At 42.4% G+C, this 22,532-nt stretch overlaps 1 protein-coding gene across 12 annotated transcripts in view; it reads left to right on the forward strand.

Moving 5' to 3' along the window:
- znf451 (zinc finger protein 451) overlaps nt 1-22,532 on the forward strand; it is a 99,515-nt gene that overhangs the window by 35,181 nt on the left and 41,802 nt on the right. For 9 of the 12 annotated variants that reach the window (XM_069886070.1, XM_069886076.1, XM_069886067.1 and 6 more), the window contains 2 exons: nt 8,148-8,266; nt 14,403-14,451. The exons of 1 other annotated variant lie outside the window; for it this stretch is intronic. In XM_069886070.1, coding sequence (XP_069742171.1) covers nt 8,148-8,266; nt 14,403-14,451 — 168 coding nt within the window. Of the gene's footprint in view, nt 1-8,147; nt 8,267-14,402; nt 14,452-19,335; nt 19,444-22,532 lie in introns of those variants that run through there. 2 more of the 12 variants (XM_069886074.1, XM_069886079.1) reach the window with 2 other exon arrangements.

Raw genomic sequence — 22,532 nt, forward strand, 5'->3', positions numbered from 1 at the left:
GGGGGTTATGATTGCAGTCTTGGGGACATCTGGGGATGAACTGGGATTTGGTGGTACCCCTGGATGAGGTCTACCTTTGAGAACACGTGCCCTCTGCAAGTTGGTGGCAAAATCTTGAATGTGGGGCATGGGAAATCTGTCGGGTGTGGTAGTCCCCGCATGGTCTCCAACCCCTGCTGATTTGGGCACCATGTGGAGCGGAGAGGCCCTGGGACTGTAGAGCATCACACAGTCCCAAGCTCCTCCATCCTTTTGAACTCCTCCTTTGCCAGGCTGAGTTTTTTGGATGGGAATTGGCATGCCCTGGCATGGAGCAGGGTGCCCTCAGTCAGTATGTGATGCCTTACTCTGTTTTTGGTTCAGCCATGAAGAACTGTGGCACCACTATCAAGGGGAACTCTGTCAGGATGTGGGTGAATTCATTGTCCGAGAGTGTTAGAGAGTCCAGGTGGGGGATGGGTTGCTCAGCTTCCCACAGAGGCAAAATCTGAAAGGTTCTGGTGTGCACTAAGCACCATTCCTTGAGGTCGACCAGGAAGCAGAGGGCCTGAAGGAAGTCTGCCCCAGGAGTGATTGCACCACTGCTGTGATAGTAAAGGTCCATGTAAAGTGGCTGTTGCCGAAACAAAGGAAAATGGTGTGGGTCCTGAAAGTATGAATTCAGGAGCTGTTGGTTGCCCCCTGTGTTTGCCACAGTGTTTGCCCGACAGCGAGTCCCAGACATGGAGCAGGAGGCGGCTACCACGTGGGCCAACTACAGGAGCCATCAACGATGGTTGGGTAGGGTTTCCCGAAAACCCGCAAGGTGGGCAGCATTGACGGGCCTCCACACCCCATCGCTGGTGGTAGTAGCAAAGCTGTCCAGGGATGTTCACTTGCCTCTTCGCTGGCATTTATCTCTCCAGGGGCTGTTCATGGAGCTTGCTGATGTGGTCTATGATGGCGCTGGCATCCTTGATTCTCAAGAGCATGTCCTCCTGGTGGTGACCCTCCGAGAGTTGCTAAAGTCCTCATTTGTGAGCAAGAGCTGTATATCCTCAGGCAGATCCAGGAAGATCTGCTCGAAGAACAGGCAAGGCTTACGGCCCTCTGTTAATGCGAGCATCTCGCTCAGCAGCCTGGACGGGACCCTGTCCCCCAGTCTGTCCATATGCAGCAATCGGGCAGTGTGCCCGTGCTGGGAAAGCCCAAAAGTATGGGTTAGTAGCTCTTTCAGGGCCATGTATTTGCCTTGCTCTGGAGGCTACTGTAGGAAATCTACAACTCTTGCTTCTGTGTCCTGATCAAGGGTGCTCATGATGTAGAAGTAGCGGTTGTCATCGGCAATGGTGCGGCAAAGCTAGAACTGGGCTTCGGTCTGCTCAAACCAGACATGCAGCTGCGACACTCAAAACGTGGGAGACTTGGGAGACCACATGGATGGTTGCTGGCTCCGCTTGATCTGGTTGGACCTGTTGGGTTTATCAATGAGTGTACACGCTACGATGAGTGTGGAAGGAAGACATGGCACACTAGGAGTTGAAATCAAAGACTGCTTTATTGCACTGGCAGCTGTGCTTATATGGGCCGCTGGTAATGATGACAGGGGCCTGCATTATCGGAGCACTGAGTTCAGGTTGGGTGGTGTTCCGGCTAGAGTTCTCCGTCTTCCCACTGTGCGGAGGTCACCTGGGACAACAGCCGGTGTCATCCCCAGGTCTGCACACTCAGCAGCCATTTTGTGAGCTGGTTCACGTCCCCGCGCGCAGGCCGCTGTTGCAACATATACTGGGAAGTTCTGTCTGACAAGCTTCAGCCAGTTACTACACTGCTTCCTTTAGGTGATATCCTCTACATCCATGCTCCATTGGTAGTGGAGGAAATTGATAGAAATCAAGTTGATGTTATCTGTTAATTTGACTATTTTGACTTGGATAGGGGAGGGGAGGGGAGGGGGGGGTTTAAGACATTTTAACCTGACTTTGGTAACTGAAGGTTAAATATGTTTCTTGGGGTGGATGTGCTTAGAACCAAAATTGATTGACATTACTTTGATTGTTTTGAGTTTATTTAAGGGTTAGCATGTTTTTTGTTTTGTGGGCATATCAAATAATCTTGGATTTCCAATTTGTCACTCATGGCCTGTATGGTGCTACTGTAACCTCCTGTGAAGACTCTGGGTTTATTCTTGACTGAGATTTGATCAGAAAATCAGGGTAAAAATTCCAAGGGATTAGAAGAATGTTTTGGATGACGTAAAATAGAGTCCCCTTCTGATCTTGGTGCATGTTTAAAGTGGCCTCCCCATCTTGATAGTGATGTAAGAATGCATCAATAAAAATTCTGGCCAAGCTTTAGAAAAACAGTCATCTTCAGTATAGTGGCCAATTTAACCACAGTTAAAACTGTCATCATCCTTTGCCTCAGCTTTCTTTATGCAATTGGCTGCTACATTGCAACAGTGAGCATCCTTTAAAAGTTTTTCATTGATTAGTGACCAGTAGGGAATGTGGGAAATGAGATTTATACTCGGAGTAGTTGAGGGAAAGCTGAATAAGTATGAGTAAGAGGATGAGGTTTGTTGACAGAATAAAGTAATGAAAGGTTGGTTGGAGTGGTTGGTACAATTGGCTTGTTTCCATATGATTAAACACTTCATGGGAAAGCTTTTTGAGATATCCAGGTACTGGGAAAGCATACATTGAAGTACTTGCATATGACTTGGCTTGTATTGTGGGAAAGACTGCCATCTAGTGCGTAGAGAACCTAAAAATGGACAAGGTTGATACATTCAAAGTGAAGGAAAATGAAGCAATGCAGTGATACAGCATGGAAATGAAATACTCAAGAATCTACAGTCTCTCATTTACACTAGGGCTGATTGTTTGGCTCAAGTTAGCGTTGCCGTCCTTTGGCCATGTGCTCTTCCCTCATTTTCCTAGAATGTCAATCTTGGTGGGGCGTGGCCAGATGGCGTAGAAGAAAGACGTGTATTCTACCTTTCCCAAGCTGGATCACTAAATACTCGGTTTTTAAAAAGCATAAAAGTGGTTAAAAATAATATTTAGAGTTGTTTAAATAACAGTGATTTATGATGGCATCTAATATGAAAAAATTTAAACCTCAACTTCAGAAAAAAATTACCATATAAAAGTGCGGAAGAATTGAGGCCCACCTGCATGGCTGAATCCATGGAGTCGTCATTGGGAGTCTCCAAGCCTCAGAGGACTCCAGCCAGTTCGATTTTGACTCCGACGCCGATCCTGCCTCCGCAAGATGGCGTAGAAATATTGGTGAGCTCGGCCGTTGCCGACCCGCATTCACGTGAAGTCGTGCGCGCGGCCAGCACGGCCAACAAGGGGACCAGTGAACCCGTGACCTCGCTGGATGGCCCGGGGCCGTGCAATGTAGCGTCGGAGGACGCTCCTGCGCGTCCGGCGGCTTTGCCTGCCCCGCGTGGGGCATCCCGGGTCCGAGAATTGCTGGATAAAGTATGGGCTGTGGGGGAGCATGAATGCCGGCGTCTCGAAGAGGTCGGGGTGCCGGCGTTGGGTGTCCAGACCCGCAGCTGTTCAGCCAAAGGACCTACAATAACTGAGGAAGAAGAGGAACATACCTTATTGGAATTCATCCAGGAGGAGGAGCTTGCAGTTAAAGGAAGTGGATCTCAAAAAGTGGAAGTGGAATCTGGAATGGATTCAGTGTTTACTGTTTTGGAAGGGATTGCTTGTCAAATGCATAATATGTCAAAACAATTATCAACTCAAGTGAATGAAGGATTTATGGAGATGAAAATAAAAATGAATACTTTGTGTGATTAAATGTCAACTGTGAAACAGGAAATGACTTGTTAAAAGTATAAATGTATAAAATCAGTTGATACTGTGCAAGATAATTTTAAGAAAATTGTAAAAGCCTTTTCTGAGTGTAAAAATCAGGTAGAACGTAATAGAGAAAAAATGGAAAAAGTGGAAGGTTCTTTTGTAGATTGGGGGATTCAAAAAAGAGATTTAATGAAGAAAATTGATTCATTGGAAAATCAAAGTCGAAGGAATAATGTGAAAATAGTTGGTCTTCCAGAGGACATTGAAGGTTCCAACCCTATGTTCGTTGTTTAAAATATCAAGATAGAGAAATGATTTTACGTATGGCAGTACAGAACGCACGGGAGAATCGATCTCCATTAATGGTTCAAAATAACAGGGTGTTCTTTTATGCCGATTTGACACGAGGTTATTAGAAGATGAGAATTTAATACGGCCAAAGATGTTTTGTGGCGAAAAGGCTACAAGTTTGCTTATCGTTATCCTGCAATTTTGAAGGTTTTCTATGGAAATTTTCAATCTCAATTTTTTTAGAATGATCATGATGCTTTGGTTTTTGCTAATTCTTTGCTGGAATTGTGAAAAAATGGGCGTTCTCCTCCGTTGTCTCCAAAGAGGAGGGTAAATTGAAATGGAAATGGACATGGGAATGAAAAGAAAGAAGAGTTGACACAAAGTCTTCTTGATTTTGAAGATCCGGAGCAGTCGTTGGGCTTGGAATCATTGGGCTGAATATATGGACTATATTCTATTGTGTTTGATTAAATAATAAATGTGTATCTGATTGGGGGGGTGTGGATGACACTGAAAACTTTGATAGTCATCTACCGTTAGTGGGTTTACCACACCCAGATTTTTAGGGTATTACTACCTTTGGTAATTAAAAAAAAATTTTTGAGTGTTTTTGTTTGAAGAATTATAGAGGGGAGCATTATTTTATAGTGTGTAAATATATTAGTAGTTAAAAAAGATATCTAAATTGAATTTTGCAACCTTTAATGTTCAGGGATTAAATAATCCAATTAAGAGAAAGAGAATATTGGTTTATATATATATAACAAAAATTTGATATTTTTTTATACAAGAAACACATTTGACTGAAAAAGAACATTTGAAATTGAAAAGAGATTGGGTTGGTCATGTTTTTTCTTTTAATTCTAAGGCAAGAGGAGTAACGATTTTGATTCATAAAAATTTACCATTTGAATTGGAATCTTCAGAGGGGTATGCTGGCAGACTATTAAGAGTGAACTGTAAAATTTTTGCTGAATCTTGGACTTTGTTGTATCTTTATGCCCCTAAAATAGATGATGAGTGGTTTATTTCAGAAGCTTTTTTATTGTTAATTCAAGCTAATGAAAATGTTTTAGTTGGTGGTTATTTTTAACTGTGTTTTGGATCCTTTATTGGATAGAAATCCAAAAAGTATTAAGGAAATCAAAGATGGCAACACAAATTAATGTGTTAATGAAAGATTTAAATTTGGTGGATATTTGGAGAAAAGTTAATCCTACAGAGAAAGATTTTACTTTTTATTCTTCACAACATGATTTGTTTTCTATAATTGATTTTTGGTATCAGCACATTTACAAGGTAGAGTATTAAGAGCTGAATATAAAAGTAGAGTTATATCAAATCATTCATTATTATTTTTTTCTTGTGAAAGTTTTGAGGTAGTACGTCCGTCGTTTAGAGGGAGGTTTAGAATGTTATTCAATGTTATTGAAAAAAACAAAGTTTGTTACTTTTGTAAAAGAATATATCTTTTTTTGACCGAGAATGTTAATACTGTGGATAGTCATTTTATAATATGGGATGCTTTAGAAGCTTATTTGAGGGGGCAGATTATTAGTTATTCTATGAAAGTTAAGAAACAATACATGGCAGAGTTATAAAATAAGATTGCTGAGTTAGAGAAAGATTTTCAGAAAGATGTAACAGAAGATTTAAAAAAGTCGCATTAGCGAGGTTGAAATTATAATACTTTACAAACTTAACAGTTTGAGTGCTTAATTAATCGATCAAAACAATATTATGACTTGGGGGAAAGAGCAATGGAAAGCTGAACAGACATCTCGGATTATTAATGTTAAGAAGAATTCAAAAGTTACTTATAAACCTCAGGAAATTAATGACCAGTTTTATTCATTTTATTTAAAATTTTATACTTCTGAGGGGAAACAGGATAATGATTCTATTGACTCTTACTTATCTAAATTAAAGTTACCGGTATTAGATGGAAATGAGGTTCAGGAATTGGAATCTTCATTTACGGATTTTGAAATTAAGGAAGCTATTCAGGAAATGCCTAATGGAAAGTTCCCAGGGGATGATGGATTCCCTGTGAAATTTTATAAATTTTTTTATGATGATCTCTCTAATGTATTTGGAGAAGTGTTGAATCAAGTTACTGAAGATCAGAAGTTACCAGAATCATGTTCAAGTGCTTTAATAATTGTCATTCCAAATAAAAGAGATCCATTGAGTGTCTTCATATAGACCTATTTCTTGATTAAATATGGATTATTAAATTATAGCGAAAGTATTAGCTAATAGACTTGCTAAATATTTGCCTTAATTAGTACATATTGATCAAACAGGTTTTATTAAGAATAGAAATGCATCAGATAATATATTTCGATTAATTACTTTGGTCAACACATAGAAAGCAACCTAACCATCCTATGGTGGTTGCATTAGATGCAGAAAAGGCTTTTGATAGGGTTGAGTGGGATTTTTTATTTAAAGTGTTAGAGAAATTTAAATTCGGCTCTTTTATTGGTTGGGTTAAGGCTTTATATACGAACCCGTTTGCTAGGGTGGTGACAAATTTCTTTACCATTTAAATTGACTTGTTCAACTCGATAGGGCTGCCCGTTGTCACCAGCCTTATTTGCGTTGGTTATTGAACCGTTAGTGCAGGCTATTAGACAAAATGAAGAAATTAGAGGGATGAGGGTTAAGAATGAAGAATATAAAATTAACTTATTTGCGGATGATGTGTTGGTATATTTGACGGAACCAAAACGGTCGTTGAAACAATTGCAAGAGTGCTGAAATTTGGAGAATTATTGGGATATAAAGTTAATTGGAATAAAAGTGAAATTTTACCAGTTGGAGTGGGAGTTATTCTGAATTGAAAACAATTACAAAATTAAGGTGGACAAGTAAAATTAAATATTTAGGTGTGTTTATGGATACAAATTATCAATCATTATATCAATTAAATTATGTACCTATATTAAGACGGATTACAGTAGATTTGATTAAGTGGAAAGATCTTTCATTAACTTTGATTGGTCGGGTTAATTGGATTAAAATGAATATTTTTCCTCAAATCCAATATTTATTTCAGTCAATACCTTATTTACTTTCTAAGGGCTTTTTTCAAGGTTTGAATAAAGCAGTGCGAGAGTTTTTATTGAAAGGTAAATTAACTAGAGTGGCGTTGCACAGACTTGCATGGAAGTATGCATTGGGGGGGGGGGGAACTACAATTACCACATATTCAAAACTATTATGAAGCGCCCCAGTTGAAGTTTGTTAGTAGATTAATGGATTTAGATCAGCCTCCTAGCTGGGCTAATGTGGAAATGGCGTGTATATCTAGGGTTGAAATACATTAATTTATATTTTGTTGGAATTTGATTTTGTTACAGCAATATGATATGCCGATATTGAAACATTTGTTAAAGATCTGGATTAAAAAAGAGTGTTAGGGTCAAAAGATAAATGATCAATTTTAACTCCATTGTATAACAATCTGCTTATTCCTTTTTCAATGTTTAATAATCATTTAAAGATTTGGGATTCTAAAGGTACAAGGACAATACAAGATTGTTTTGTAGAGTGACAATTTCTTTCTTTTAATCAATTGAGAGAAAGATTTGATATACCTGTAAATTTTGTTTGCGTATTATCAAAGAGCTTTGATGAAAGATAATTATGGTAGAGAGATTATTTTACCTACTTTGTCGAGATTTGAATCTTTGATTTCCTCTATACTGAAAAAGGGTTATATTTTAGTTATGTATAATTTGTTACAAGATAGTATGGATAAGACAGATTGGGAGAAATCTAAACTTAAATGGGAGAGTGATTTAGTATTTATTTTTCTTGAAGATGATTGGGCAAATATGTGTCAGGACAATGTAATTAAATTGACTAATGTAAGATATGGAATGGTTAATTATAATTTTTTACATCAATTATATTTGACCCTGGAAAAGTTTAAAAAAAAATAGGTTTAGTCATTCAGATTCTTGTTTTAGATGTGGCTCATGTATTGGAACTTTTCTATATGCTGTTTGGAATTGTGTTAAAGTTCAATCATTTTCACCTAAGAAAGAAAAGCCAAAAACAACGGGAAGAAAAGAAGGAAAGACGCCGGAAGAGAAAGGTGAAGGCCTTACCTGTACGAAGAAGCAGGGACCCGCCGTGCAAAGAGGAGCCCATTCCCTGAGGTCAGTGGAAACCCTGCAGGGTCGCAAACCACCGAACACAGGACTACAAAGATGGCTCACGGAGCCAAACAGAGGTGCGCGCATGCGTGATGCGCACGACAAAGACAACACCGACGGGAGGGGGGACCAGCTGTGGAGTGGAACTCCACAGCTCGAACAGCTGAGAAAGACCCGACAGCAGAGCTCCCAACGGAAAGATACAGAAAATAATGGGAACGGGAGGGATGAGAATGAAAAAAGGAAATCAGAGACCCAACAGATAACCAGCCCAGAAGAAAAGGACCAACATCAAGACACCGTAAAAAACAATACCCAACAAATTGAGACAAACAGCCCAACAAGACAGTCAGAAGAGATACAGATGCAAGGAAGAGAAGTAGAAGATACAAACCCTGGAGCAGACACAGAAGAAGAAGAAGGAGAACATCAAGCTCTGCACAGAGAAATAGAAGATAAAGAGAATGGACAGTACATAGATAAAAAAAAAAATCAAGAATATTTGGAAGCATTAAAAGAATGGCTGACACGAGAATTTAATGAAATAAAAAGTATAAGTACAGAAGAAAAAGTCATGACAGAAATAGGGAAAAGAATAGACAAGGTGGAAGAACGAGAAACAGCCGAAGAAATGGAAGATGACTTAAAAAGAAAATTGGAAGAAACTGATAAAAAAGTTAAAGAAACACAGGAGTTGTTAGCTCAGAAGATGGATATAATGGAAAACTATAATAGGAGAAACAATATAAAAGTAGTGGGCCTTAAGGAAGATGAAGAAGGCAAAGATATGAAAGAATTTATAAAAGAAGGTGAAGGCCTTACCTGTCAGAGGAGGCCCGCTGTGGAGAGAGAAGCCCGCACCCTCAGGTCAGTCGAAGTCCTGAGCTCGGGACTACAAAAATGGCTCGCGGAGCCAAGCAAAATTGCGCAACCGCGCATGCGCGATGTGCAAGACGAAAAAAACACTGACGGGAGGGGGGACCAGCTGAGGAGTCGATCTTCACAGCTGAGAATGACAGCCACAGCACAGCAGCAAGAAGAGAACATAGAAAACAACGAGAACAAGAAAGAAGAGAGTAAAAAGAAATCAAAGAAACAACAGATGACCAACCCAGAGGAAGAAGAAGAAGAAGAACACAGAGAAATGGAAGAAGGAGGGAAAGGCAAGACAATGGATATATCTTTATTTAAAGAATATATGGAATCAGTAAAAGAATGGCAATTACAAGAATTTAGTGAAATAAAAAGAAGAATTAAAAGTATAGAAGAAAAAATAGATAGATTAGTGATGGTCATGTCAGATTATAGGAAAAGGTGGAAGAACGAGAAACAGCTGTAGAAATGGAAGTAAGAGGACTGAAAAGAGAAATTAGAAGAATCTAATAAAAAAGTTAAAGAGACACAAGAGCTGTTAGTTCAGAAGATAGATATAATGGAAAATTATAATAGAAGAAATAATATAAAGATAGTGGGCCTTAAGGAAGATGAAGAAGGCAAGAATATGAGAGAATTTATAAAAGATTGGATCCCCAGGGTCCTAGGAAGACCAGAATTACAGGAAGAAATGGAAATAGAAAGGGCACATAGAACATTAGCCCCTAAACCACAGCCACAACAAAAACCAAGATCCATTTTAGTAAAATTCCTAAGATATACAACAAGAGAAAATATATTGGAGAAAGCAATGAAGAAAATAAGAGAAGACAAAAAGCCACTGGAATACAAAGGTCAAAAAAAATTTTTCTATCCAGACACAAGTTTTGAGCTCCTGAAGAAGAGGAAGGAATTTAATGCAGCAAAATCGATCCAGTGGAAGAAAGGCTATAAATTTATGTTAAGATATCCAGCGTTGCTTAAAATAGTTATCCCAGGGCAGCAAAGCAGACTGTTCTCGGATCCGGAGAAAGCACGAGAATTTGCAGGACGCCTGCAAAGCAGAAAGAGAGATGAAGAGATGTAACAAGAAAAAGAATGACGGCAAACTTCATATAAAGAAGAAAAATAATGTATAAGTAAGAATTAAGAAGGAAAGAAAAGGGAAGAAAGGGAGTAAGGGAGGAATTAAGAGGGGGAGCTTTGTTGTAATATGAAGATAAAAGTTGGGGGCGTTGGGTGGGAGAGAATAACTCACTGCGAAATCAGTTGACGCTTGCGAGAGGGTTCGCAATCCAATGGAGAGGGGAGTTGTGGTTGCCTGGCAAGGGACAAGGGGCAACTTGGAGAGCGGGGGGGACATTTAGGGTTAAGGGAATTTTAGATGTGGGAATAGTGGAAATATTTGATGTTTTAGGAGTGTTGTCTTAGAGTGCGTTCAGTAAAAAACCAAATGGATATGGGGGATAGGTGGTGGTGAGGAAGTGGAAATGAGAGGTAAACAAAGTATGAAATGGCCAAGTTGAACTATATGACTATAAATATTAACAGAATACATAAACAAATCAAAAGGAAGAGGCAGTTAAATTTACTGAAGAAAGAAAAAAAATGAGATAGCATTCGTGCAGGAAACACATCTAACTGAAGTGGAACACAATAAATTAAGGAGAGACTGGGTAGGGTACGTAACGGTAGCATCATATAATTCAAAAGCCAGAGGAGTAGCTATATTACTCAATAAAAATGTACCAATCAAAATAGAGGAGGAAATAATAGATCTAGCAGGGAGGTATGCAATGATAAAGTGTGAGATATATTCAGAATTTTGGAATTTGCTCAATGTCTATTAAGAGGATCAAAAATTTATGCAAGTTATCTTTTTGAATATTGCAGACATGCAGGGGAATATACTGATAGGAGGGGACTTTAACCTTAATTTGGACTCAAAGATGGATAAAACTGGAAAAAAGACTAGCAGAAAGAACAAATTAACCAAATTTATGGTTAAATCGATGCAGGAAATACAACTTTTGGATATATGGAGGAGACAACACCCAAAGGAGAAGGAATACTCATATTATTCGGGTAGACATAAAACATACTCAAGGATAGACCTGTTCCTGTTGTCAGCCAGCATCCAAGGGAGAGTTAGAAAAACGGAATATAAAGGTAGATTGTTATCGGATCACTCACCCCTGTTAGTAGCAATGGAGCTGGAGGACATCCCACCGAGAACGTATAGATGGAGATTAAACTCCATGCTACTTAAAAGACAGGATTTTAGAGAATTCATTGAGCGACAAATTAAAATGTACTTTGAAATAAATACGGAATCAGTGAAAGATAAATTTATACTATGGGATGCAATGAAAGCGTTTATCAGAGGGCAGATAATAAGTTAGGTAACTAAGATGAAGAAGGACTACAATCGGGAAAGAGAACAGCTGGAAAGGGAAATAGCAAGTACAGAAAAAGAATTAGCAACAAGGGAAGATACAACAAAAAGAAGAGAATTGGCGGACAAAAAAATAAAATATGAAATACTACAAACATACAAGGTGGAGAAGAACATAATGAAGACAAAGCAGAAGTATTATGAGCTAGGAGAAAAAACGCACAAAATACTAGCTTTGCAGCTTAAGACAGAACAAACTAAAAGAAAATCAAGGAAAAAGGACAAACAAATTACATATAACCCAGCGGACATCAATGAAAACTTCAAGGAATTCTACAAGCAATTATATCGAACTGAGAACGAAGGGAAAGAAGACAAAATAGATGAGTTCTTGCTAAATTTGAACTACCGAAATTGTAAGAAGGGAGCAAAACAAATTAATAAAATAATTTGAAATAGAGGAAATACAGGATATATTAAAAAAACTACCGAACAATAAAACATTGGGAGAGGGTGGACTCCCAATAAAATTCTATAAAATATTTAAAGACTTATTAATTCCTCCTCTCCTGGAAGTAATGAACCAGATTGAAGAAACACAAAACATGCCAGATTCATGCAAAACAGCAATAATTACAGTAATACCAAAGACAGGGAAAGATCCACTAACACCAGCATCGTATTGACCAATATCTCTACTCAACATAGATGTTAAGATAATAGCTAAACTATTAGCAAACAGATTGGCCGACTGTGTACCAAAAATAGTAAAACTAGATCAAACTGGATTTATTAAGAAAAGATGAACAACGGACAATATCTGTAAGTTCATTAACTTAATCCATGCAGTACAAGGAAATAAGACGTCAACAATGACGGTTGCCTTAGATGCAGAGAAAGCCTTTGACAGAGTAGAATGGGATTATTTATTCAAAGTACTAGAGGTTCAACCTACCAGAGAAATATATTAATTGGATTAAAGCAACTGAAAACCTACTTGAAGGACAAATTGGGAAGCAGGCTGAGGTTACTAGAAGGAAGCAGCTTTGAATATGTGATTACAGACATAATGATAATTAAAAGATTTATAACAAACATATACATCAAACTGCAAGAGAAAGAGAATGATGAAATAAGCTGTAAACCCAAACAAAAGTGGGAACAAGATCTAAACATGAAGATAAAGAATGAAAAATGGGAAAAGCTATGCTCTGGAACTATGAGAAATACAATAAACATGAGGTTGAGCATGATACAATATAATTTGTTACACAGGCTATATATCACACCCCAAAAGTTAAATAAATGGGACCCAACAGTATCAGATACATATTTTCGCTGTAAGAAGGAAACGGGAACAACAGTACATGCAATTTGGGCATGTGAGAAAGTGGAAAAGTTATGGGAAGATCTAAATCAGGTATTAAATAAAATTACTAAAAGCAACATACCAAAAAATCCAGAGATCTTTCTTCTAAGTAATATAAGAAGTAAAGAACTAGGCCTCAAATTGGATGAAGCACAAAAAAGATTTATTATGATAGCCTTAGCGGTAGCAAAAAAATGTATAATGGCAACTTGGAAATCAGAAGAGAGCCTGAGAGTACAGCAATGGTACATAGAAATGAATAAATGTATTCCATTGGAAAAAAATAACATATAATTTAAGAAATAACATCACAGTATTCAAACAAATTTGGGAACTGTACATGGAACACAACAGAGAGGACCTCCACCCCCTAAAATGACAGAATGAGAAGACGACGAAATGAACTGACCCAGTGTGTAAAAGTAGATGACACAGTTTTCTTGTTTATTTTCATTGTGTGATGACATTGTTTAATGGGTTTAATGTATATGTTGAACATTTAGTGGGAGGGGAGTGGGAAGGAGGGAGGGGAGATAAAGGGGAGAAAATGACACTGTATATTCAAGAGGGAAATGAATGTGTGTATTTTGGTTAATATAGTCCATAGTGTGAAAAATAAAAAAATTTTTTAAAAAGTTCAATCATTTTGGCAAGGAATTAAAGTAGTTTTGGAGAGTTTATATAATTTTATATTACTGTTAGATCCAATGATTTTTTTGATGGGGAATTTGTATTTGTTAAGGGGAATGGGATTGGATAAAATTCAAATTGCTTTTGTACGTTTGGTGTTATCAGTAGCGCGTAAATGTGTTGCTAGTACTTGGAAAGATGATACTGAGATTAATATATCACATTGGCATAATGAATTGAAAGTATGTATTATGGAAAAAATTACTTATAATTTACATGATAATTATTCTTTTGTTAGTAAGTGTTCTCCGTATTTGAAATGTATGTATTTAGATATATTTTGAAATGTTATTAACATTTATAATATTTTCTTTTTATATATCTATATATTTTTTTTGCTCCCCTTAAGGGAGTTGGCTGTAGCGGTGGGATGGGTGTTGATGCTAAAATTTCTTTGATTATTTCAATACTGTATGTTATGTTTTTGTTATCTTTTAAATAAAGTTTGGGGAAAAAAAAGAAAAAAATCTTGGTCAATTTGCTCACTTTTATTTCAGGCAGATAATTCCAAAGACTAGAATTGCTGTAAACGAGAGTTTTCCTCCATAAGTCCCTAATCACCAGCCTCTGATCTGGAAACAAAGCCCTCAAGTTTGGAGTATTCCAAGCAAATTCTATCACTCCATCTTGTTACATGAGACAATGAATTTAAACTGAAATAACTGCCAAACAGATTTCCCCAGTAAATCCCTCTGAGACATGCATGTTTCAGTGAAATTGCCTCTCACTATTCTTGGTTCCTATAGTTTGTTACCTGTCCTACTTGGGACATCCCTGTCATTCCATGAATCAAAATTTGTTCTGTATTTCAGCCAGGTCTGCTCTGTTGTTGACATTGGAGACGCAAACTGCATATCGCAGGTATGTCGTATAATTGAAGTGAGCCTTTCCAGTTTTGGAAACTAATCCCCTTGTCAGTATTAATTGCATGCACTTGTATGTTAATTGAATTTAAGGCACAAGGATCCTGGAATCCCTTTGAGCATTTCAACACATGCCAGTTTCTTAATATGGCTTTATGTATGGTGTTTAACCAATCTTCTAGAGTTTTTCGTGGAGGTTAGCAGGAAAGTTGAAGTGCAGGTCAGTGGGACTAGGCAAGAAAAAGTGGTTCGGCACAAACTAGAGGGGCGAAGTGGCCTGTTTCTGTGTTGTTGCGGGTGTTTATGCACAGAAATGAGATTTCCTCAATAATTTTTTACTCCTAATCAGTTTCAAGTCTAAATTTGTAATCTAACTTGGCTAATTTGTTCCTCGTAGCTGGCTAATTGTCCATTATTGTTGAAAGTCTTATTTGTATTTGAGTACGAAACTCCATCTCTATAAAATTTGAATTCTTCTGAGAGGAATTTTAATAATGAGTCAAAAGACTAAAATTGTGAGTTTGATGTAGGTAAAATTTAAACATTAAAAAAAAGGGAAAAGAAGAAATCCCAGTCAATAGTATAGAATATGTAGAGACCCTTCATTTCTCTCTCCCTCCATCCAGTTTATTCTTCCATTGATCGTAAATTTCTTTGTTTCCCTCATTTTGTTTGAATATCTAGTTGGCCTCAGGTGTTTGGTGACTGAACATTACTATCTGGGAGAGAGAATTCTGAAGATTTACAACATTAATTTAGCCATAAATAGTCAGTTGTTTATCCAGAAGTAATGTCCATAATTTAAAAAGGCTTGCTGCCTGGCCTATGCCCCTGCCATCCCTTGTTCTCAGTTTCAGCAACACATTAAACAGCTGAAGGGAAAAAGCAAGTTTAAACTGTCAGTTTTGGAATAATAGGTGGAATCCTGAGCAATTCCAATCTTGTGGAGTGAAGGGTAGGAGTTGGTTCCTACAAAGCATCAAAACTTATTCCTCTTTCTGATGTAATAGATGTAGGTTTGTTGGTTATTTTAACTCTGATAGTTGGCGAAAATTACTATCTAAATATTCAGTTAATTGGAAGTTATCACTGAGAGGTTTGGTACAGACAGGCGTGTAAGGAATGGACTGTCACTAATTAATTCAGCTACCCATATATGGTTTTGGATGTAGGTCACTGTGGTAATCAATCGAAGGTGTTGTTGGCATGGTTTCCTTGCAAGTTACCATGGATTGCTCCCAAATCTCCCTCCCATTTTTAAAATTAGACATGAGAATGGGCCATTTCAGCCCACGAGTCCATGCCACCCAATTGTTGTAATTGCTTTTCTGGTAAATAACATTTTTGCTGTCTTTCTCTAGTCTGTATATTGATTTCGGAATGTAACGTGGATTGCCTTTGTATCTTGTGTTCTGACTGTAAGCAATGATTAAAATTAAAGACATTTTCGAGGTGCATAGAAATAATAGACCATTCAGGTTGTTGAAACTGCTGCACTGTTTAATTAGAGGTCAGATTTGCCTTTCATCTTGGATATGTTTTTTCAGATAATTAGCAGTTTATAGCCTTTTGTGAGAGATTTTCAATTTTCTGTTTATTGCATATTTATTGATTTAAAAAAATAATATCTTGCCAATTTTGATTTTTATGATTGGACTTGCATCTTATCAGAATAAATAAATTATCTGTATGCATTGCACATTTTATTTTTGGGCAGAAACCATTCAGGTGGAATAAAATTAACCATAGCTCTTTGAGTAGCACATTCTTGAGCTTGTTTTTTAAAAAAAATTATGAACAAACACTAGTTATAAAACAGCATGGCAATAAACCATAAGGTAATTGCATTTCTGATCTGAAGCTGATGAAAACATAATAGAGCCTTTGAATTCAAATATATCTCAATTTTTAATGAGACTATAGCTTCAATTTCCTTGTGATTTAATTCTATCTTCTGGTTTTGGATGTAGGTCACTGTGGTGATCAATCGAAGGTGTTGTTGGCATGGTTTCCTTGCAAGTTACCATGGATTGCTCCCAAATCTCCCTCCCATTGTGCCCCTGGCAATAGATTGATGCAAACACTTCCTTTGTTGTTATCCCTTCTGTGCCAGTTCACTTCTCAAGACCATTCCTGTTGTGTTTGGAAAGTATCAGGTTTGGTGGATTCACAGAGAAACCAGTCTGGACACAAATGATACAATCAAAGGTAACTTTATTGAACACTGGAGAAAAATGGGAAGATATTAAATGATACATAATTTTTATACTACTAAACAACTATATAGACATTCACATTGGACCCAGGTTGGACTCTGATCCCAGTGGCTGGCTATCCTCTACATGCTCATGCACGTGCACACACTTGACCGACAGCTTGATTTTAAATACAAGCTCCTGAAGCACCCATTTCCAAGAGGATTTAGTTTTTGATAATGGGAGGCTGGGGGGATGCTGTCATTGGTGAAGGTTTTCAAAATAAATATATTTGCTGCTAGTATGTGCTCTGTAACATTGTAATTAAAAGCTGAAACTACAATTTCCTGAGTGTGCTGAGAGACATTAGTGATGAATAGACACCAAGGGTCAGGTGCAATTTAAAAGAAAAAAAAATCCATTACAAAGGCTGTACTTGGAAGGTGCATTACAAAGGATGTGGCCGTTGTTCAGCTGAAATGTCCAGGTAATAACATGTCCATGGCAACAGCTCTTGTCTGTTGAAAGATCAATGCATAATTCAGGCAACTCCTTGCTGCTTAAATGAGCTGATGTCAATGGCTAGAAGAGTGAAAACAAGTGAGGGAATTGCATCTGTTGTGTTGAAGTGGACTTCAGGGTGGTTTTCTGTAAAGTTGAGTTGTCTTTACCCTGCTGGCTGGGTGGATGGAATTACTTCACTCCGTCTTGGAGAGTTTGTTAGTGAGGAAACATGATAATGCCGCTTCTCCCAGCCACATAACCCACCGGTGCTTCTTCGTCCCCAAGCAACAATCTTCCCCCTTTCTGGCAGGACCTTGTGGCTACTGCACCCATATCCCACAGATTCCTCAGGACCCTGAAGGTCAGCCTTGTCTACCTTTACTCTCCTGATGTGGTTAAATGTCTAGAAAGTGACCCTCCACCCCACCCCATCCCTTCCAGTGTGGTGGGGCGTGAATTAAAATGGTCCACCAAACACCGCTTCTTGCAGGATGCTGAGCCATTGCTTGAGCGTGCTGTCAGGTCTCAGCAAGCCAGCTTTTTAACTTGAGTCTTAATTCTTTCACTGCCATCCAGTTTGCCACTGCCCATGAGTCCGTATAGATACAGAGTGGACTATTCGTTGATTTAACAGCAAGCATTACTGTAGCTGGCTCTTTGAGCTGGCTGGATTTCCTCCTTGGTGTCTTACCGCCAACTGGGTGTAGTGCCGCTGCTAGCCATAAATGATTCCTGTTTTTCCATCGACTGGAGCTGTCCGTGAACCACGCTTGCTGCTGTTCCTCTTTGGTGAGGGAGTCGAATGGCTGACCCCAGGATATGGGGGAGGGATGAGAGCGGGGATCTTGGGAAAGGGATTGCAATTCTCGGGGAGGGACGTGATTTGTGCAGCCTACTGACTCCTGGCCCTGCCTCTGCCTGGATGGCAGTCTGCCCTTACCACTGAACAATAGAGGAATTCTGCGTGCATCCTTCTTTGTGGGTGGCATCGGAGGATTTAATCCACCGCATAATAGGCAGGTGAGGCTGGACTATAACTATCTCATTGGTTGTTTGGTGCTTCATGGTGAAGAGAATCATAAAAGCACATCTGGAGCTGGCGTTCGAAGGGGGTGTAATGGGAGGTGGACTTGGGGAAGGCCTTTGTCCAGAAGCCAAGTGGAACTCTACGATCATTAAATTTCTGCCAAAGGCTCTACTCAGCTGCTGTGATGGTGGCTGAGCCCTGCTATTCAAAGGGGACTCACGACTGTTGGGGGGCTAGGGCAGTGCCTGCTCCAAGGTTTGTTTTGCCATCTTGAACCCTAGCTGCTGCTCAGGGCCCCAGTAAAATGTGGTCTTACAGCAGGTGTAGCAGCATGGTGAGATGGGGAATGTGCTACTGCCATTAGCCTAAAAGGCTGACGAAACTGTTTCAGCCTTGGTGGGCACAGCTTTATTTTTAAAAATATATTTTGTGCTGTCTCAGGGATATCCCTCTAGCCTTAGGATTCCCAGGAAGAGGACCATCTGCCTGGAATGCTTTATTTTCTCCCAATTGGTCGTTAGCTACGATCGTAGAGCACAGAGGTGACCGAGTCCAGTGCCTGTGCTACTGTCTCCTCTGGGTCCCTTAATCAGAATGTCATCGATGTAATGACTTGAATTGATAGTGGGAAGAGGGCAATATTTTTAGGTTCTGGACTAATAACCTGTGGTAGAGGGTGAGACTATGGAGAGATCCCTGGGGTAGGCAGCAAAGTGTATTGCGTGGCACCCCATGTGAAGACTAACTGTTTCTGGGAGTCGGGACTTTTAAAGTGGATAGAGAAAAATGCATTAGTGAGATCGACCTCAGCATTCCAGGGTTTGTTGTCCCTGCCCGCGATATCCTCGACCAACGTGACCATGACTGGAATGGCTGTAGCAAGGGGTGGGGGCAGACTTGTTTAAATTATGGTAGTCTATTGTCATTTGCCACTTGCTGTTTTCTTGTAATAGGCCAGACTGGACCATTGTAGGGAACAAAGTGGGTCTGATTACCTCCTTATGGAGGAGGGCATAAATTGCTTCTGTGATCTCCTCCTGACACTTGATACTGGTGGGTGCAGACTACCTGGGAGGGGGAGGAATGATGAGAAAAGTCCATTTGGCTGCCCTGACAACAATGGTTGCCCGGGCAACCCCAAATGTAAATTTCCCCTTGCTGGTCTGCAGTGACTGCCCCTTGAATACATTCAACTGAGAATGCACTGGGGAGAGGCTGCTACCAGGGCTCAGATGGTACAGAGAGGCTCTTCGCCATTGGAGAGGTAGAGAGTAACTTCAGGGATATCAGTAACCATAGGGCTCCCCCAAAATTTCCACCTGGTCCCAGGAAACCCCGATTCTTCCAGGAGGGAGGCCACGTGGTACTCTCTCTTCTTTCCATGGAGGTCCAACCTGTTGATCCAGTCGACTGGCTTATCATAACTTGCCAGCCACGCCGCCAAATGGCTGAAACCCTGGTGGTCATCAATAGACAAAAGAGCTGGAGTAGGCCCTTCGGCCCGTTGAGCCAGCACCGCCATTTTACAGATCATGGCTGATCACTACCATCAGTACCCCTTTTCAGTTCACCTGAATATTTTGTATTCCAACCCAGGGGTTCCATTACTTGCTGTAGGTTGCTTCCTGCTGCCCCTCTAAGTGAGCAGGTACACAATAACACATGCACCCAACAGGACACCCATACACACACACTTGTTAGTACAATCTCCCACATGGTTAGCATGCCTGAAACTCTTTGAAACCCTGCTCACAGCACCAATTGTGTTTGAGAAGTATCCAGTTCAGTGGGTTCACAGACACACCAGTCTGGACACCAGCCTGGACACCAGCCTGGACACCAGCCTGGACACCAGCCTGGACACCAGCCTGGACACCAGCCTGGACACCAGCCTGGACACCAGCCTGGACACCAGCCTGGACACCAGCCTGGACACCAGCCTGGACACCAGCCTGGACACCAGCCTGGACACCAGCCTGGACACCAGCCTGGACACCAGCCTGGACACCAGCCTGGACACCAGCCTGGACACCAGCCTGGACACCAGCCTGGACACCAGCCTGGACACCAGCCTGGACACCAGCCTGGACACCAGCCTGGACACCAGCCTGGACACCAGCCTGGACACCAGCCTGGACACCAGCCTGGACACCAGCCTGGACACCAGCCTGGACACCAGCCTGGACACCAGCCTGGACACCAGCCTGGACACCAGCCTGGACACCAGCCTGGACACCAGCCTGGACACCAGCCTGGACACCAGCCTGGACACCAGCCTGGACACCAGCCTGGACACCAGCCTGGACACCAGCCTGGACACCAGCCTGGACACCAGCCTGGACACCAGCCTGGACACCAGCCTGGACACCAGCCTGGACACCAGCCTGGACACCAGCCTGGACACCAGCCTGGACACCAGCCTGGACACCAGCCTGGACACCAGCCTGGACACCAGCCTGGACACCAGCCTGGACACCAGCCTGGACACCAGCCTGGACACCAGCCTGGACACCAGCCTGGACACCAGCCTGGACACCAGCCTGGACACCAGCCTGGACACCAGCCTGGACACCAGCCTGGACACCAGCCTGGACACCAGCCTGGACACCAGCCTGGACACCAGCCTGGACACCAGCCTGGACACCAGCCTGGACACCAGCCTGGACACCAGCCTGGACACCAGCCTGGACACCAGCCTGGACACCAGCCTGGACACCAGCCTGGACACCAGCCTGGACACCAGCCTGGACACCAGCCTGGACACCAGCCTGGACACCAGCCTGGACACCAGCCTGGACACCAGCCTGGACACCAGCCTGGACACCAGCCTGGACACCAGCCTGGACACCAGCCTGGACACCAGCCTGGACACCAGCCTGGACACCAGCCTGGACACCAGCCTGGACACCAGCCTGGACACCAGCCTGGACACCAGCCTGGACACCAGCCTGGACACCAGCCTGGACACCAGCCTGGACACCAGCCTGGACACCAGCCTGGACACCAGCCTGGACACCAGCCTGGACACCAGCCTGGACACCAGCCTGGACACCAGCCTGGACACCAGCCTGGACACCAGCCTGGACACCAGCCTGGACACCAGCCTGGACACCAGCCTGGACACCAGCCTGGACACCAGCCTGGACACCAGCCTGGACACCAGCCTGGACACCAGCCTGGACACCAGCCTGGACACCAGCCTGGACACCAGCCTGGACACCAGCCTGGACACCAGCCTGGACACCAGCCTGGACACCAGCCTGGACACCAGCCTGGACACCAGCCTGGACACCAGCCTGGACACCAGCCTGGACACCAGCCTGGACACCAGCCTGGACACCAGCCTGGACACCAGCCTGGACACCAGCCTGGACACCAGCCTGGACACCAGCCTGGACACCAGCCTGGACACCAGCCTGGACACCAGCCTGGACACCAGCCTGGACACCAGCCTGGACACCAGCCTGGACACCAGCCTGGACACCAGCCTGGACACCAGCCTGGACACCAGCCTGGACACCAGCCTGGACACCAGCCTGGACACCAGCCTGGACACCAGCCTGGACACCAGCCTGGACACCAGCCTGGACACCAGCCTGGACACCAGCCTGGACACCAGCCTGGACACCAGCCTGGACACCAGCCTGGACACCAGCCTGGACACCAGCCTGGACACCAGCCTGGACACCAGCCTGGACACCAGCCTGGACACCAGCCTGGACACCAGCCTGGACACCAGCCTGGACACCAGCCTGGACACCAGCCTGGACACCAGCCTGGACACCAGCCTGGACACCAGCCTGGACACCAGCCTGGACACCAGCCTGGACACCAGCCTGGACACCAGCCTGGACACCAGCCTGGACACCAGCCTGGACACCAGCCTGGACACCAGCCTGGACACCAGCCTGGACACCAGCCTGGACACCAGCCTGGACACCAGCCTGGACACCAGCCTGGACACCAGCCTGGACACCAGCCTGGACACCAGCCTGGACACCAGCCTGGACACCAGCCTGGACACCAGCCTGGACACCAGCCTGGACACCAGCCTGGACACCAGCCTGGACACCAGCCTGGACACCAGCCTGGACACCAGCCTGGACACCAGCCTGGACACCAGCCTGGACACCAGCCTGGACACCAGCCTGGACACCAGCCTGGACACCAGCCTGGACACCAGCCTGGACACCAGCCTGGACACCAGCCTGGACACCAGCCTGGACACCAGCCTGGACACCAGCCTGGACACCAGCCTGGACACCAGCCTGGACACCAGCCTGGACACCAGCCTGGACACCAGCCTGGACACCAGCCTGGACACCAGCCTGGACACCAGCCTGGACACCAGCC

Source organism: Narcine bancroftii, chromosome 6 (genome assembly GCF_036971445.1).
Source record: "Narcine bancroftii isolate sNarBan1 chromosome 6, sNarBan1.hap1, whole genome shotgun sequence".
Lineage (NCBI taxonomy): Eukaryota > Metazoa > Chordata > Chondrichthyes > Torpediniformes > Narcinidae > Narcine > Narcine bancroftii.